Genomic DNA, 18,362 nt, shown 5'->3' with positions numbered 1-18,362 from the left:
ATTAAATTATATAATTGTTATTAGTGATGTGGATAGGTAGTGTGAAGGCTATGTGAGGGCTATTTGATGTCCAGTTGATGTGGCAAGCTGATGTGGCATGAGAATTGTAGTGCTGATGATGTGGCAGTGTGAAGGCTATTTGAAGGCTATTCGACGTCCTAACGTATTGGAGATGCTCTAATTATCATATTCATTTATTTTGTGAGTTTGGCCGACCGGCACAGTTGGATTCGTCCAATTCCAAGTTTCCAACCTCCAAACCCCAATTACTACCGCAGAAACAAAAATCTCAAATAAAAAACACTGAAATGGAAAAAGAGTTGGCGGGAAAGTTTCACTTGATAAAAACAATTGCACAATGCTACTACCAAATACTCCTCCTCTCTCTCTAGAATAAAATCCGCCGCCCGAATTGGCAATCAGAAGACAAGTCATTGATCACGATTCTCCAGCAAAATGCGTCGAAAAGAGGAGTCGAGCCAGCAGCAGCAGCTGATCGCAGCGAAGCGGGCCTACAAGGCGGCGGAGGCGGAGGGGAATCGCCAGGAGGAGGCGCGTTGGGCGAACTTCATCGGCGACTTGCACAAGAATCGCGGCGAGTACGTGGAGGCTCTCCGGTGGCTGCGCAAGGATTACGAGGTCTCCATTAGGTACCTGCCCCATAAGCAGCTGCTCGCCACGTGTCAGTCCCTCGGCGAGCTCCACCTCCGTCTCGGCGATTACGAAGAAGCCCTAAAATTTCAGGTTGATCAAGAGTGATGCGAAATTCCTTTTTTTCCCTGTTTAATTTTGCTGAGTTTGGTTGTTGTTGAATGGTGTTTTATACGAGTGATGGTTTGCTTGTGTATCTCGCTTTTGATGTTGGGCATTTTCTATACGCGGATTAATGTTAATCTGTTATTTGACATTAGAATTAGGTGATTGTATAATTTTGGTTTTCTTCTAACTATTTTTGCAGAAAAAGCATTTCGATCTTGCCAAGGATGAAGATGACCTCATTGAGCAACAAAGAGCAAGCACGCAGCTCGGACGAACTTACCATGAAATGTTTTTGAAGTCCGACGATGACCACTTGTCTATTCGGAATGCCAAGAAGTATTTTGAACTTTCCATGAAACTTGCAAAAACTATAAAGGAGAAGTCGCATTCCGAGAAAGTTTCTTTTGTAAAGGAGTACATTGATGCCCATAATAACCTTGGCATGCTTGAAATTGATCTTGACAACTTGAATGCAGCAGAGAAGATTCTTATAGAAGGATTGGAGATATGTCAGGAAGAAGAAGTCCCCGAGGGTGATGCTACACGCAGTAGGCTCCACCACAACCTCGGAAATGTGTACATGGAGCTGAGGAAATGGGAAAAAGCACGTGATCACATTAAAAAGGATATTGTTATCTGCAAGCGAATTGGACATTGTCAAGGGGAAGCGAAAGGTTATATTAATCATGGGGAGCTGCATTACAGAAATCAAAGATATGAAGAAGCCATTGCATCTTATAAAAAGGCCCTTGAACTGGCAAGGACATTGGAAGATGAGGTTGCGCTGACTGAACAAATACATCAAAATATCAGAACTGTAAGAGAAGCAATGCGAGTGATGAGTGAAGTAAAAACTGAAGAGTTGAACCTTAAGAAGCTCGAAAGGAATACAGAAATGGCCAGAGGAACAGAGGGAGAACTGAAATTTCTACTGAAACAGAATTCTTCCCTTGATTGCCTTGTCGAGAAATCCAGGATGATCTTTGCTTGGCTAAAAGTATGTTGCTATGGTTACTCTTAATTCACTGTCATCATTTATGCATCAAATGTTTTCATTAACGAAAAAAGAAAAAAAGAAGAGTATGATCACCTTGTAGTCCTGATTGTGTTACAAATTGTAGCCTACTTGAAAACAGAAGCTTTTTCGGAGCGTGAGAAAAAGTACCTGGATTGAAATGATTAGTGAAAGGAATATTGCCTTTACTTCTCAATTTTTCATCATAGCAATAATCCTTAATGTATAGTTTTCTGTCTTTAATATTTAAATGTTTAATTGTTCTTAGCTTGGTGAATATGGTAAAAGGAAGAAGAGGATAGCAAATGACCTTTGTGACAAGGAGAAACTTAGTGATTCATTTCTGGTTGTTGGAGAGTCATACCAGAAGCTCCGGCGATTCAGTAAAGCTCTTAAATGGTATAAAAAAGGCTGGGAATCTTACCGTTTGATTGGAAACTTGGAGGTAATTTGATTTGTGATGCCTATGAATATCTTCATTTTTCCAGTCTGCAAACTAAACTTGCAATTTTTCCATTCTTTTCAGTTATTGCACAATGATTGCAGAATGTGAATTAGGTTTTGATTCTAATGATTAGTACATGAATGAAGCTTTTATTGAATCTGAATAACTAGAGCAACCTAATTGAAATGTCTTTTGGCACTTGTTCTCAAAACAATATTGCCATCAGGGGCAAGCACTGGCAAAGATAAACATCGGGGATGTTTTGGACTGCACTGGGGATTACTCAGGTGCTTTGGACGCATGTAGAGAGGGTTACAGGTAATTATCTTAAAGAAAAATTCCCTATTGCCTTTGAAGATATCTAGTTGTGAGGTGTTACCTATTAATCTACTGGTTTAAGCTGCTAACAATTGTAGCCTCACCAAAGCAATCAGTTACTTGCAGTTGCTTCGCTCTCCTTTGGCAGCTAGCCTTATTTTTCTCATTTTTCGCTGGCGTGTTTTTATATATCGGAACTAGATGTCCTTGACATGTTTAGCAGGCTGAACAGAATATTCGAAATATCTTGGTTACAATCTTTGCACCTAACAATGAAAGATTGTAACTAAAGGTAAATCTTTCATTTCTGCTGAAGATTGTTATTCTTTATGACAGGATTGCTGTTAAAGGAAACTTATCTTCATTGCAGCTGTCTGCCCTAGAAAATATGCACTACAGCCACATGATTCGCTTTGACGATGCTGACGAGGCAAGGTAAATTGTACTGCTACCTATTTTGCAACTTTGTACACAAGTCCAAGTCAGCGTAAGAAAAACCTTCTCTGGGAATATGCTATGCCTTGATGTGTATTTAAGATTGCCTATTGCAAATGCAACCTTCCCTTCATCTAATACGTGAGTGTTCAATAATCTGTGGCTTGTTTCCAGGATGACAAAAATTTTAATTGACAAATTAAAGCAATCCAAAGATGCTGAGATTCAGCCAGGAGGTTCTCTACGTGATTTCTGTTCAGAGACTCAAACAGAGTTGGATAACCTATCAGCAGATGATAAGTCTGATGGTAGCTTTTCACCAAAAGAACATAAAGCCAATGCTCATGGAGTAAAATCTTATGACACTTGTGATGAATCGGAGGAAGATATTACTTTGATGTCCCTACTTAGATCTAGAAAAGGAAAGAGAAAGAAAATACCCACTTGTGGAACTACACCTGTTGCTTCTTCCATTCCATGTGGATCTCCTGCAAGGAGCTTATCCAGATCCTCTGGTAGTCTTACAGTTAACCGAAAGCGTGTACGCATCATTCTATCTGACGATGAAGGAGAAAATGATGATAACATTTGCTCAGATAGAATAGGTAGCAGGTGTCTCATGGAAGGCATTGCAACTTCTGATGAACGTAAGCCTCGTGGAGTGGTCATGTTTATTTTAATCTTAAGTCATCTATTATAGGAAAAAGTATTTATCTTGTCCCTTCGGTTGCAGTGAACAAAAAGGATGCTCCCTCTCTTCAAGTCCAGGTAATAAACTCTTACAACTGAATCAATATGTTCTCTCAGTTGATCAAACCTCAAATATTAGTTCTGGTGTTCTATAGGATGTTTTACCTGTTGCTTCAAGATGTACAGTTGATGCATCTAGTCCTGCCAATCTTCAGCATAGCACCTCCTCACACAAATCCAATGGTTCTAAATCCAACCACGCCAATGATTCTAGAGTAACTGGATCCTGTGCTGATGTGGGCGATTCAAAAACTCACAGAAACATAAACAGCTTCTCCATTGGCTGCTCCAACTTATTGCAAAATGAAATCTCCAAGGGTCTACATGTTTGTTCTGATGAATCTTGTGTGAGTATAATAAGGAATATGAAATGTGCTTTTTTTCCTTTTTTTCCTATACCCACTCCATGTTTTTTGGCTATAAATTTGTGATATTGAAACAGTTACATCTTTTTACGTTTTCAAACTTCAATGTTTTGAATTATGGACCTAGACTGAATTTCAGAATTTCAGATTCTCTTAGCAAATGGCGTTTATATCTCATGAGAGGACCTTTAATAAATGTACATAGAATGAGTAATTGGTGAATGTTATGTCTAGAGGGTTAGGCTGTTGATTATAACAATGAGCTGCTCTTAGAGTGTTACAAATGCATCCTTCTAACTACTTTGTCACTTGGATACTGTGTTGCAGCAGCATATCATGTTTAAAATTGATCAAGAATTGGTATACATGGACCCAAACATGTATCTAATTGATGGTAAACTCAACATAGAGCAGATGAAGGTTGATTTGGCATGCTTTTATTATTTACAGCTCTCACAACAGAAGAGGTCAAGAGGTACAGCAAAATCTTAGTTTGATTTTAGTTTAATTTCTTAAATTTTCTGTATGACCATATTTTATAATGTTGGGTCTATGGTAAGCGAAAGCCTGCCTTTTGATTTTGCTTTATGTTAGTAACTTCTTAATATGTAATCCAGTCAGACGCCCAGCTTGTTCGATAAATGTAGTACTTATTATCTGAAATATTTTGTGTTTGAAAAATTTATGCCAATTATCCAGAAAGATGAAGGTTCTAATTGTCGGAAAGGACAACACAATAAGTCTGTGCATGAGAACCTAATACGGGTAACAACTGGAGAGTTTATAGGCGTGGAGAGAGAAGGGCAGTTTGGCCGGCAGAGAGAAAGAAGGAAGCAGCTGGGGAAGTTTGAGAGAGAGAAAGATGTTTCCTATTTTAGTGCATTTCAAATTCAAATAAGCTAGCAATTCCTACTTTTGTGTTGTAACCCTAGCGGCTTAGGAAGCTATAAATAGATGTAAACCAAGAAGGAGAACGGCATCTTTTTGGGAGGATCAATTTGTGGACGACGCAGTCGTTAGGCCTCTTCGTGAGGAGTGTTACTTATTCATTTCCTTCAATAAACACTTTGAGTTTCCCCTTTCCTAAAACACTAGCCTTTACTCTTTAACAAATTGGTGCGGTGACGATGGTTAATTCTAGGACGGATACGCGACTGGAAGGGTTGGAGAAGGCTACCGACGAATTCAACGCTCGGTTACAACAATCGGATGAGCGGGCGATAGCGTTGAACGCAAAGGTCGACGCCTTGGTGGCAGAAATCCGAGCAGGGTTCACGGCGATCAACAACAAATCCGGTACGGGTACGGGCGAGAACGACCCTCTGGAGACCTCGGAGTCGAACTCAGCACTCACAGGAGGCAAGACGACATCACCAATGCCGACTTTTGAGGGTACTGATGCCCTGGCATGGCTTGCACGGGCAGAACAATACCTTTTGATTACGGAGACGACCCCCGAGAATAGAGTGGGCATCGCGATGGTAGCGCTGGCAGGCCCAGCCCTGCCGTGGTACCAGCTATTGCGTAAACGGATCCCAAATCTCTCTTGGGCTCGGTTTGCACGCGAACTGATGAAGCGTTTCGGCGGTAATGGGGCGCTGGACGAGTATGAGGCGTTCGCCGTGGTGCGACACACCGGATCTCTTGTCGACTACGTGGCGGCATTTGAGGCGCGTCTTGCTCAGGTGCCAGATATTGCCAGCCACCAGTATCTAGGGTTTTTTATGGCGGCCCTCCATCCCGAGGTTCGTCTCCAAATGAAGGCAACAAAAGTCACAACCTACGAGGATGCAGTCGAATTGGCATTAGATATCGACTCGCTCACAGCCACCCACGCCCCGGGGTCAAAGTTAGGGCAGTCGCTCACGCCGGTCAATTCACATTCCAGGCCGCCGGCGGGGTCTTTCTCGAAGGGATATTCCCACACCTCACCGGCCTTTTCGTTCGACTCGTCTCGACCTGGACCGAAACGTTTCCGGAACATGTCCACGGAGGAGTATCAAAGACACATCGCTGCGGGAACTTGTTTCAAATGCGGATTGAAATTTGGGCCGACTCATAGGTGTCCCCCCAAGACCATGAATGTTCTCGTCTGGGACAAAGACGATGATACCTCAGACGACACACCGATTGACGAGCAGGAGACTGCAGACCTGGACCTAGAACTGCAATTGTCGGAGTTGTCCCGGTATGGGATCGACACTTCGCAAACCATGAAGCTTTTCGGTGCTATCGGGCAGCAGCAGGTCAAGGTGATGGTGGACAGTGGCGCCAGCCATTGCTTCATTTCGGAGCAGCTTGCCAGCACGTTGAGGCTACCGATTACCTCGACTTCGCCTTACTCCGTCCTACTGGGAGACGGGTCGAAATGGCGCGCCAACGGCATTTGCCATCAGGTGCCATTGACGATGGCGTCGGAAACGTTCTCCCTATCATGTTACATTTTTCCCCTCCGCAACATCGACGTAATACTGGGGTTTTCTTGGCTTGCCTCTTTGGGCGATGTCCTAGCTAACTGGCTACACTCGTCAATGGAATTTTCGGTCGACGGCAGGCTGGTGACCATTCAAGGAGACCCCACCCTTATGCGCCGCACATGCTCCTCCCAGGACCTCCGCTGCCTCGACGCCGAGGACTGCTGTTGGGTGCTCCGGTCAGTGGAGAAGGAGACTGGACCAGACGGGTTCGGGATCAGTAGCTCGCTGCCCGCTCCCAGCTACTGCAACTAGTGGAGGCATTCCCTTCACTCACACGCCCCGATCCGGGGCTGCCGCTACCCCGTTACACGGACCACCAGATTCCTCTGTTACCCGGGTCAGAACCCGTCTCAGTCCGACCATACAGGTACAACCATTTGCAGAAGGACGAAATGGAGAAGTTGGTGGTGGAAATGTTGGCGTCAGGAGTAATCCAGCCGAGTACCAGCCCATACTCGAGCCCGGTTCTTCTAGTCCGCAAAAAAGACGGCTCGTGGAGGTTCTGCGTCGACTATAGGGAGTTAAACAAGACGACAGTGCCGGACAAATACCCAATCCCGGTCATCCAGGAACTCCTCGATGAATTGCATGGGGCTAGATAGTTTAGCAAGATCGACCTTAAGGCCGGCTATCATCAAATTAGGGTGGCGCAAGACTACGTGCATAAAACCGCGTTCCGCACCCACTCAGGGCACTATGAGTTTTTGGTCATGCCGTTTGGTCTCACCAATGCACCGGCAACCTTCCAGAGTTTGATGAATGATATATTTCGCCCGGCACTGCGGAAATTCGTCCTGGTTTTCTTTGACGACATCATAGTGTATAGCGACTCTTGGGAGGCCCACATGAGTCACCTACGGCTGGTGTTCGACTCCCTACACGCCCACTCACTGGTAGTTAATCCGAAGAAGTGCCTTTTGGGACGTGACAGCGTGGAATACCTCGGGCATATCGTATCCTATGACGGTGTAAGGATGGATCCCGCCAAGGTCTCGGCGGTACTACGTTGGCTGACCCCCACATCTCTAAAAGGCACCTGGGGATTTCTCGGCCTCATCGGATACTATCGTCGTTTCATCAGAAATTATGGCAAAATTGCTGCTCCCTGACCGCCCTCTTAAAGAAGCCGCAGCCCCCCTTAACCAAACCACGTTGGATCTGGCCGTCTGATGCAGCGGCGGCGTTTGACGCCTTGAAGGCAGCTCTAACCTCGGCACCTCTCTTGCGTACGCCAGATTTCTCCAAGGAATTCACTATCGAATGCGACGCGTCGGGCCTGGGCCTGGGCGCGGTCCTAATGCAGGAGCGCCAACCCGTAGCTTACTTCAGCAAGACGTTGGCGACTCGTTGGTTAGCAAAATCAGCTTATGAGAAGGAACTTATGGCCCTCGTCCTCACCATCCACCATTGGCGCCCGTACTTACTTGGCCGCCGTTTTATCGTGCACACGGATCAGCGGAGTCTTCGCCAACTGCTGGCACACCCCTTGTGACCCCGGCGCAACAAAATTGGACTGCCAAGCTATTGGGATATGACTTTGCTATCGTCTATAAGGAGGGGAGGTTGAATAGAGCCGCCGATGCCCTTTCACGACGGGATGAGGCCTCGATAGAACTATCGGCGATCTCTAGACCGATTTGGCCGGAATGGGCAGCCGTTCAGTCTTCGATATCAGCTGACCCGGCATTAGCCAAGATCAGGTCGGAATTAGAGGCAGGGCTTCCGTCGATGGCCCACTATGAGCTGATCCACGACGCTTTATTCTATAAAGGCCGACCAGTCATTCCGCCGCATTCACCGTGGATCCAGAAGTTGCTGGCCGAGTTCCACACCACGCCAGGTGGCGGCCACTCCGGTGCCTATCGGACCTATCGCCGCATTGCATCTAACGTCTATTGGCCGGGAATGATGAAGCAAGTCACTAACTTCGTCGCAGCCTGCGCAACTTGTCAAAAGAATAAATCAGACACCAAATCCCCGACTGGTCTCCTGCAGCCCCTTCCGATCCCGGGCAGAATTTGGGAAGATATAAGCATGGACTTTATCTCCGGTCTACCCAAAGCAGGCGGTATCGACTGCATCTTGGTCGTCGTTGACCGATTATCGAAGTATGCTCACTTCATCGGCCTGCGTCACCCGTTCTCGGCCCGACAGGTGGCGGACGCCTTCACCAGCGAGGTCATCCTGCTCCATGGCATTCCCCGATCGATCGTGTCCGATCGAGACCCCATCTTCCTAAGCTCGTTTTGGCGAGAGCGTTTTCGCGCCACCGGAACTAAACTAAAAATGAGCTCGGCATATCATCCGGAGACGGATGGGCAGACGAAGGTGTTGAACAGATGCGTGCAAACATACCTGCGCTGCTTTTCGTCGGAGAGGCCTAAGCACTGGTATAAATGGCTCGCATGGGCGGAATATTGCTACAACACAAGCTCGCACTCGGCGGCGGGTACAACTCCCTTCGAGGCAGTTTATGGTGGCCCCCCACCGACGATCCATGCGTTCCTACCGGGCGAGATTCGGGCCCAAGCCACCATCGACTGCCTGCGCTCTCGCGACGAGGCCTTGGAACTTCTACGGCACCACCTCCATCGGGCTCAGCACCGGATGACTGTATCGGCAAACAAACACCGTCGAGATGTGGAATACGACGTAGGTGACCTGGTTTACTTAAGGTTTAGACTGCATAGGCAGGCTACCTTATTCTCCGCCCGAAATCGGAAGCTGGCTCCTCGCTAATTCGGTCCCTTCCGGATCGAGGCTCGGATCGGCAGCACAGCTTACCGCCTGCAACTCCCGATTTCCTCTTGCATCCACCCGGTTTTCCACGTTTCCCTTCTCAAAAGAGCCATCGGTGAGGAGGTGGCTGATCCGACGTTACCAGACTGGGTGGTCGAGCATGAACCCCCATTCCTTCCTGAGGCAGTGTTAGACCGTCGCTCCGTGGACCGAGAGGGGGACTCGGTAGACCAGATTTTGGTCAAGTGGGGCGACTTGGATGAAGAGGAAGCCACTTGGATGGATGTGGCGGATGTTCGAGGCCAATTTCCTTTCTTCAGCCTTGCGGACAAGGCTGTTTTGACCGGCGAGGCAGTTAATACGGGTAACAGCTGGAGAGTTTATAGGCGTGGAGAGAGAAGGGCAGTTTGGCCGGCAAAGAGAAAGAAGGAAGCAGCTGGGGAAAAGTTTGAGAGAGAGAAAGATGGTTCCTATTTTAGTGCATTTCAAATTCAAATAAGCTAGCAGTTCCTACTTTTGTGTTGTAACCCTAGCGGCTTAGGAAGCTATAAATAGATGTAAACCAAGAAGGAGAACGGCATCTTTTTGGGAGGATCAATTTGTGGACGACGCAGTCGTTAGGCCTCTTCGTGAGGAGTGTTACTTATTCATTTCCTTCAATAAACACTTTGAGTTTCCCCTTTCCTTAAACACTAGCCTTTACTCTTTAACAGAACCATTTTACTACTCGCAGAACCAACTTTTCTGCGTAATAATTGCTATATCACTGTTTTTGTTCCATAGGCTGAGGATATACTTAAATAGGCTGCTTATATCCTGTTTGGTTTCATATCAGCAGGACTGGTGCCAGTCATTCAACATATGCAGTGTGGTGAGAAAATTCTTGGATCAATGGAAACATTATACAACTTTAACAACCTTGCTCCAGAGAAGACCTGGATCGAGGTTTCTGTTGGTGGTAAATCTTTAGGCTCAAAGAACTGCTTCCTGCATTTTGTCTGGTTCCTTTTCATTTCATTCATCTATTGCCCTCGCATATTCCTTGTCTGGATCATATGTTGCTATGTATTGCAAGCCTAATCAAATTGGAAAGAGTTTAAACAAATTATACATCTTAGAGCATGACCATTACTCATAGATACATATCTGCCATTATGCCTATGGTCCAATAATCAGATGACAATCTGTGTCCTTATTAATAGGCAAAGGTATATGTGTTACCTAATACACCTCATTTACTCACCTAATATGGGTTGAAAGTTCATCCTGACCTTGATAAGGGCGAGTTTGTTCTACTTCAGAACGCCTAACAGATTCTATCTAATTGTAAATATCATAGTGCAATTGGTGCTAGTATCTTGTGACTCGAATAAATCATTTGAGTGCTTTTGCATGGTCTAATAATGTGCACAGAACAGTTTTAAACTGAAAGGTCTCATCCTTTTGTAATTGTTTTACTGCTATAACAAGTGTCTGATCTTTTATGTCCCATCCCTTTTTAATCAGTTATGGTGCCAAAAATTGTGATGAAACTGTACATAGACTGCTGTGAGGAACTATCTGAACAGCCTAATCTGGAAGTGGTGCGGAGATTGTACAACTTAGAGGTGACCTTTACATTCATTTTCTTTTAAATAAAGGGGGGCAGGTTGATGAAATAAGCATTTGATTTTTCTGATCTAGATTAAATTAAACAAATAAGCCAATATTACCAGTTTCTTTGTTAACACTTTATTAGGTGTCGGAGGATGAAATTTTAGTGTCTGATTGCCAATTGCGAGATGTATCAGTAGCACCGTTGTTGAATGCTCTGCAAATGCACAAAACACTTGCAGGCTTGGACCTGTCTCATAATCTATTAGGTAAATGAGATCTGTGCTTGATTCTATAATCATTGGACATTTCCAAAACAATACCTGATCTTCATATTCATAAATAAAGTGGCAAAAAAGTGCTATGAAACACGTTGTTGGGCACTGAAAATATTCTTGTTAAAAACTTACTGTAATTGGAAATATACCTTTGCAGGAAATCTCACTGTTGAGAACCTCAGACAAGTGTTCATGTCATCAGGACAAAATTATGGTGGTCTTATATTGAATCTGCACAACAATTGTCTTGGTCCAGCTGCTTTGTTTCAGGTCTTGAATTTCTTACTATCAAACAATTATCTGTTTGCTGTTCAGGATTTTTTACTTATTTCAGATGGTGTAGCGAACACATCTGTATGCTCATGCACCAAAACCTGTCACCTTTCTTTAAAAAGCTGCCTCCTACCCATTTAAACGAAAAGGGAAAGTCATTTCAGAATGCTTATACTTCAAAATTCCTAGACATTGTTATGGGTTACTGTTAGAAGCACTTGATTTGATGTAATCATCTTAGAGCAATTGATCATGATCCTCGTTAGGAGACTAGGAACGTAGCCCAAGGATCTTCCTCATGACAGGTTGGGTGAACAAAGAAAGCTGATTTGCGAGGTTTAAAACCCACATATACAAACTTGAATTCGATTGAACACTCGATGGGCGTGTTCTATCTACGAACAGTCAGCTGGCGTAACGGAATGTGGGATGGAACCTTCTGCACTCAGACAGGATCACAGGAAATGCTGAACAGATAACTCGACGTCTTGGAGCTTCGGATGGCAATGACTTACAGTGGAACAAGGGGGAAAACGGTGGTGGCTAGCAATGAAACAATGGAACTATTGACGCTACAAATGAATGTGAAAGTTCGTTTTAAGTTGATAGAATTATTACGAATTGAACACTTTGCTACAAGAATTATAATAAAGAAAATTCAAGGGTAACACTCAAGAATTTGCATAAAATATTATAAAAAATAAAAGACTTATATAATTCAAAAATGACTAAAGTCCATTTTTGATCCTCAACATATGACAAAGTCCATTTTTGATCCTCAACATATGACCTTTTTTGATTTGTGCCCTAAACAGTTTGTTTGCGGATGTTTTAGGCGGTGCACGAGACCACCAATGAGTAAAGTCCACTTTTGCTCCTAAACATATGTGTATTTTGGTTATGGTCCTTAACTATGAGGGCATTAAAATTTTAATTGCCCTGTCTAACAATGACCTAACATGACCCGAATCATATTGTACAGGACCCGAACAATGATAACACATTGTTTAGGACTTAAAAAACCGGCCATGTAGAGGGCTCGAAATGGACTTTACTCTTCAAAAATTACCTAGGCCTATTTATGGACAAAAATAAGTCTCAATCTGATTTTTAAATAAACTCCTAAAACTCTAATATCTTAAGGAGATATGTCCTACTTATACTCATCTGTTACAAACTTACAAAAGCTATAATTAAACAACTAAAGAAACCAAAACAAGATAAGACTCCAAAGCTTCTAAACTTTTCAGTCATGTCTCTCAGCAAACACATACTCCTTTGCCCTGCGCACTTCATCCATTCCAGATTTCTCCAAACCGAACGTCTGCACCTGTTCATTCCTCCGAGAATATCTCACCTTCATACCGCTGCGACTTCAGCCTTCAGGTAGCCAATAAGTTTGACCATCATCCAAATCTTGAAGGTCTTCTTGCGCCATGATCTCGTCTTGAGCCGAGTCCGTGTGCTGTCCTTTTGGCTGCCAAATAACCGAAGCTAGGATCCTATCAGCTATGTTACTGCTAAACCTTACCAGAAAACTATTCTGCATGGAATTGTTTTGTTGAAATCTAGTTTTTGCATGTTGTTGGCAGGCTATTTCATCAGTTCTATGTGTTTCCCTTAAAACTATTGCCCATTTCCTTCGCAGATTTGTGAATGCCCCGTGCTCTATGCACGACTGGAAGTTCTCAATGTATCTGGAAACCATTTGACTGATGCTTGTGCTTCTTACATCTCAACCATCCTCCGAAACTGCAAAGGTGAAATCTCAATATTATAGTAAGATCGTCTTTGTACTGGGGTTTTCATGTTTTGAGAAGAACCAACCTGAGTTTTGATGTCTCAGATAAACATATCTTGAACCTGAATGCTTAAGATTTTGCCTGATTTGTAGAGATTCTTATATCCTCCATTAAGTCACGTGAATTCTGTTTTTGCAGCTCTTTATAGTTTGAACATAGAGAACTGTTCTGTTACATCGAGAACAATTCAAAAAGTTGCTGAATCTTTGGATTCTGAATCAGCACTTACGCATCTGTTTATAGGTAGGTTCTATATACAAAATTGATGGCTTCATTACAACTTCATGATTTATTTAACTGAACAAAAACTTGAAAACTCTAAATTGTTCAACAGGACACAATCACCCTGTATCTGGCAATGCAGTAATTAATCTTCTGAAAAAACTCAGTGCCACCAACTGGTACGTTGCTTATCTACTCATTCCCACTTTTTTGTATTTTATAAATTGTCTGATGTAGATAATAAACGATATGGTATTTTTAGGTTTCAAGTGCTCAGTCTAAATGGGATAAAGCTCAGCAAGCCAGTAGTTGATAGTCTTTGCCAACTAGCCAGGGATTGTTGCTTCTCTGGGTTGCTACTGGGACATACTAACATTGGAACTGTGAGTTACTCATCCATTTTATGTGTCAGGTTACAGGAACTGTCATTCATTAATTATATAATTCCCTTGTTTTCTTTTCATGCTTCACGATTAATGCATCTTTATAAATTTATGGAACTGCTCTTTGTAATAATAGTTATAAGAAATCTATCTGACCTTTTATCTTTGCGACCAAACTCTATAATCCTTCCCTAGCTCATTTGTTTTACCTCGTCATCAATGAAGTTTGGCTAGGTTTAATTTGCTAGACTAAAACTTCTGCAGGACATAATAGTACTCCATAATTTGTTATGGGTGTTTCACTGTGATACTGACCTTTATGTAATCTAATAATTTGAGGATGCTTTTCAGAAAGGTGCATTACAGTTGATCAAACCATTATCCAAGGATACCCAGGAACTTGTCAGGCTAGATCTATCAAATTGTGCACTTACTTGTGACTACATTGTTAGTCTCAAAGATGAAGCATCCTTGGTTTGTGGTATTCTCGAATTGAATCTTGGTGGAAATCCAATCATGAAAGAGGTATCCTTTCAGTTGAGTTATTGGATTGGGTTTATTTCGGAATGCCCCTTGATGTTTAATAGCTGATTACATAATGACATAATCATCATGAAAAGAGGTATAGTCACTGAATTTTCTCTGTGAATAAAGTAATCTTGGACAAATTAACAGCTAATATCATTGTTGCACCTCATTGTCTCTTGTCAAATTTGAATAGAACTTAGTGATTATCGGATTCGTAACTTTCATTCAACATGAACTTACATCTGTAAGTATTTTATTTCTGACTTGGCCATCTGCCTGTCTTCTTTGATGTTGGTGGATACCTTACATGCTTAGGTTTTAAAACATTGCTACAAATTCCCCACAAAGTCCTAGGAAAGTGCTCTTATGATCTCGATAGCTTGCCCCTGGCCTTTTTCCCAGTTCAAATTTTTGTAGCTTGACTTAGTGTATCTTAGAGCTAGTTTTGATAAAACTCACTGTTAACGCAAAGCTCCTAAGATGTTTTGATGCAATTGTTCTATGCTATATTTATTTGTAATCATTTGTAGTAATATTTTTCTGAAGTTATAAAGCAGTTTTGTATGTAAATCTACAAGGAATGAAAATTAGCTTCGTGTATATTCTGTAGCATCTGTAAATGGATTCACTATTATATGGTTGTAGCATTCATACAATAGTATGTTTTTCTTAGTAGTTGGGTTACTTCTCTTGTATTAACGATTCTAGAGTGAATGACCAACACAGGGAAGCAATGAATTGTCATCCTTACTCCGCAATCCGCAGTCTTGTTTAAGGGTTCTGGTGGTCTGCAAATGCGAACTAGGTCTTGAAGGTGTCATTCACATGCTTCAAGCTCTATCCGAGAATCGCACTCTTGAAGAACTCAACCTGGCTGACAATATCAATCCAAATGAAGCTGAAGCTCTAACAAGCAACTGCAGACCGCCAGAGAAAGGGTATAACTCTTCCCCAGCAGCCAAAAACGATCCCGACCCGTTGAAAGTTGCTTCACCGGAGCTAGTTGATCCTCTACCTCAAGATATGTGTGCCTTAGACCCAAGCGAAAACCAGCTCGAAGTTGCAGACAGTGAAGATGAGCGAGAAGAGCCGCGAGCTACATCAACTGGTCCTGGAGAATGTAGCAAGCACGCATCCCCGAACAGGATTCTTCATCAAGAAAGTCGGCCCATGCAGCAGCTTTCTTCTTCCATTGAAATGGCAAGATCGTTAAAAGTATTGGATCTTAGTGGTAACGGTTTCTCTCAGGAAGTCAGCGATGTTTTATTTTCAGCATGGTCCTCAGGAGCTAGAGCTGGTTTGAGTCGGAGACATGTTGATGGAAAGACGGTCCATTACTCGGTTCAGGGAAGCACGTGCTGCGGCATTAAGCCTTGCTGCAGAAAGATTTGAGATGGGCAGACCTCTATCACATTCATATATGTATGAGAATATTCAATTGAGAGACAATTTTTCTAAGTTTGCCTCCACGAAAGTGTATGTAATTCCAATGCATGATCTTTGATCTTATATTTATACGGTTATGAGTTTAGGCAAAGTTACTTGTTTGATAGGGTAAATAGAAAAAAGAAAAATGTGTCATCTACGATTACTTGAAGTCACAATGGAGAAGCAGCGGAAACGAGACAAATGTTCTTCGAGAGGCGATGGCCACCTATTAGAGTGAGAACAATAAGCCTTTCTAGTAGGCTATGACTTTCGGAAAATGTTTCTCAAATGTCAGATACAGAGTAATTCAAGAGGAAGTGTCAACGGGCCAGGAGGAGTGACTCGTCTAGGTAATGAAAGCGGTTGGAGGGAGGGGTAGAGGGTTGGACCCGATCAGGTGAGTCGCACCCGACCGGGTGGGTCTTGTTCTATTATTTACCCGAACGGGTGGCGCGCTTGCTGAGTAATTTTGTCACAATTTGATGACTTCTTCGAGTTTCAATTAAATTCTAATTATTTGTCTGGTTAAGCTGAATAGATATTTATTGAAGCACGTATGCTGTCGCCAACTCTACTCATCCAAGTCATAATACATACTCCTATTACTCAATGGGGATGTTCAGTTTGCAAGATTGTATACTGAGATTAAATTTATAGTGTGTTTGGTTCATGAGATTCGATCTCACAACTCAATCCTAGATGAATAATCATGGGATAATTATGCATAGTTAATCCCTATGACTAAAATAATCTTACAACTCAATTAATCATAGATTTTATCTTGGTATTATTTCATCTTGTAAACCGAACACCACCAACTAGTACTATTACACTTAATTCAAATAACTTACGGTAATTAAACTAGAGTGATGCTAATTGAAACCTTATGTTAGAGTTTCACCAGATGCTGAACCATAACCGGCCCGATAAGCTATGTTATGGTTGCCGGTTCCAATTTTGGAAACGTTGGTTAATTCAAACCCAATTGGCATTTCAAGAAGAAAATAATTTCCTGGTGCCTTAGAAATTAGATGAGGGGATGATGCTCAGAGTTTCCCTTCTCGTCATGTAGATAATGGAAAATTACAATTATACTCCATATATCAGAACGTGGGTAAGGACTAGGAGTTATGGTTTAAAATATGTGACGATCTATTAGCTATCATATTTTTTGGCAACTTATAAAGAATAATGATAATTCGCTCCAAAATTGCTTATTATACTTCAGGTCCTCTTATATTGCTTATAGTATCAAAATCCAAAATTAAGGTAAAATCCACACTCTTAGATTTTAAAATGAGTGGATGAGATTAAACTTTACGAATTTCAATAAATAGCAGACAAAATATCATCAAAGGGGTAAGATTGTCATTCTGTTATCATATCATAATTTTTTCGTGTTTTTTACATCAACATAATGGATTACAAATATCAACACAATTACATGAGTATTTCAATACAAGTACACAAAATTATCAACACATTATTGAGATTTTACATGCATTATATTGAAATTTTTTTGATGTATTTATTGATAAAAAAATCTACTTATCAACATATACGAAAACTGAAATAAAATTTATCAAATTTCATCATTCGAATGTCGTCGGAACATATGCAATTGAGATCTCGTTAGAACCCTTATAAAATTATCTTTAATTTGATATATTTTTTGCTAAACAATAATTTAAATTGAGAAAGTTATGTAAATTTAAAATTTTAGAATGATTTTAATAAATGAGAATTGACATTAATATCATTTAATTTTATTTAATAATTATTTAAATTTAAAATATAATCCAATTACATTATATCAACCACTAAATCTTCTAATCTAATACTCCCTCCGTCCCGCACTACTTGCACTTATTTCCTTTCTGGGCGTCCCAAGTTATTTGCACTCTTTCCATTTTTAGTAACAATTTATACCTACAGCCGTAATTGTTGACTTTGTCTATCACTCATTCCTTAATCTCTGTGCCCAAAAGTAAAGGTGCGAGTAGTGCGGGACGGAGGGAGTAGTACTTACTAGTTAAGAATTGATCCTAATTTTAAATTATTAATTAATTAATAATTGATCACATGTACTTCAAACTTTGATATGAATGTTTATCTTATTAAAGATTTAATCAATACATAGAAATATTAATTTATCAGGTCACATCAATATTAAATTGTGAATCCTCCCCGACTCACTAAGGCCATCCACAATAGGAATAGCCCAGCAATAGCCCAGTCATAGCCCAGTCATAGCCTAGCCACAAACTACTCCTGCCACATCATCAACACTAAAAATCCTCCTGCCACATCATCAAAACAAACAAATAGCCCAGCCATAGCCTAGCCATAGCCTCGCCACATCACACAAAATAAATAATTAACAATCACACAAAATACGGAATTAAATTTACCTCACACATACGGGAAAATTCAATAATAACATTAAAATTTTAAAAAGTACATTAATTAAAAAAACACACTTCATTAAAATTAAAATAACATTACAACATCCTCATTAATGAGTTTGTCCCACATCGAAAGTGGAATATAAA

The 18,362-nt window shown here is 41.7% G+C and overlaps 1 protein-coding gene across 5 annotated transcripts; it reads left to right on the top strand.

Moving 5' to 3' along the window:
- The first annotated feature begins 291 nt into the window (after positions 1-291).
- On the top strand, positions 292-15,897 carry LOC121772478 (protein TONSOKU-like). Of its 5 annotated transcripts, none has more exons than XM_042169603.1 (19): positions 292-744; positions 959-1,756; positions 2,043-2,219; positions 2,446-2,537; positions 2,874-2,972; positions 3,147-3,619; positions 3,706-3,740; positions 3,818-4,069; positions 4,418-4,562; positions 10,139-10,261; positions 10,810-10,910; positions 11,042-11,165; positions 11,332-11,444; positions 13,096-13,207; positions 13,388-13,492; positions 13,584-13,650; positions 13,734-13,854; positions 14,206-14,379; positions 15,109-15,897. In XM_042169603.1, the coding sequence occupies exons 1-19, from the start codon at positions 457-459 to the stop codon at positions 15,772-15,774; spliced, it is 4,065 nt and encodes a 1,354-aa protein (XP_042025537.1). In that variant the 5' UTR covers positions 292-456; the 3' UTR covers positions 15,775-15,897. The 5 variants fall into 5 exon arrangements, with proteins under 5 accessions (XP_042025537.1, XP_042025539.1, XP_042025536.1 ...); XM_042169602.1 differs by having other exon boundaries at positions 293-744; positions 4,415-4,562; positions 10,142-10,261; XM_042169601.1 differs by having other exon boundaries at positions 293-744; positions 4,415-4,562.
- Positions 15,898-18,362: the final 2,465 nt, after the last annotated feature.

The sequence above is a fragment of the Salvia splendens genome, chromosome 16 (assembly GCF_004379255.2).
Source record: "Salvia splendens isolate huo1 chromosome 16, SspV2, whole genome shotgun sequence".
Classification (NCBI taxonomy): domain Eukaryota; kingdom Viridiplantae; phylum Streptophyta; class Magnoliopsida; order Lamiales; family Lamiaceae; genus Salvia; species Salvia splendens.
Note: the sequence above shows the minus strand (reverse complement) of the source record. Positions and strands in the feature narration are given on the sequence as shown.

Excerpts from the sequence above, each read along its gene's own strand:
- LOC121772478 (XM_042169601.1), top strand. The coding sequence starts at position 457 with ATGCGTCGAAAAGAGGAGTCGAGCCAGCAGCAGCAGCTGATCGCAGCG. Across the intron at positions 2,538-2,873 it reads GCATGTAGAGAGGGTTACAG|GATTGCTGTTAAAGGAAACT; the intron begins GTAATTATCTTA and ends TCTTTATGACAG. Across the intron at positions 2,973-3,146 it reads GACGATGCTGACGAGGCAAG|GATGACAAAAATTTTAATTG; the intron begins GTAAATTGTACT and ends GCTTGTTTCCAG.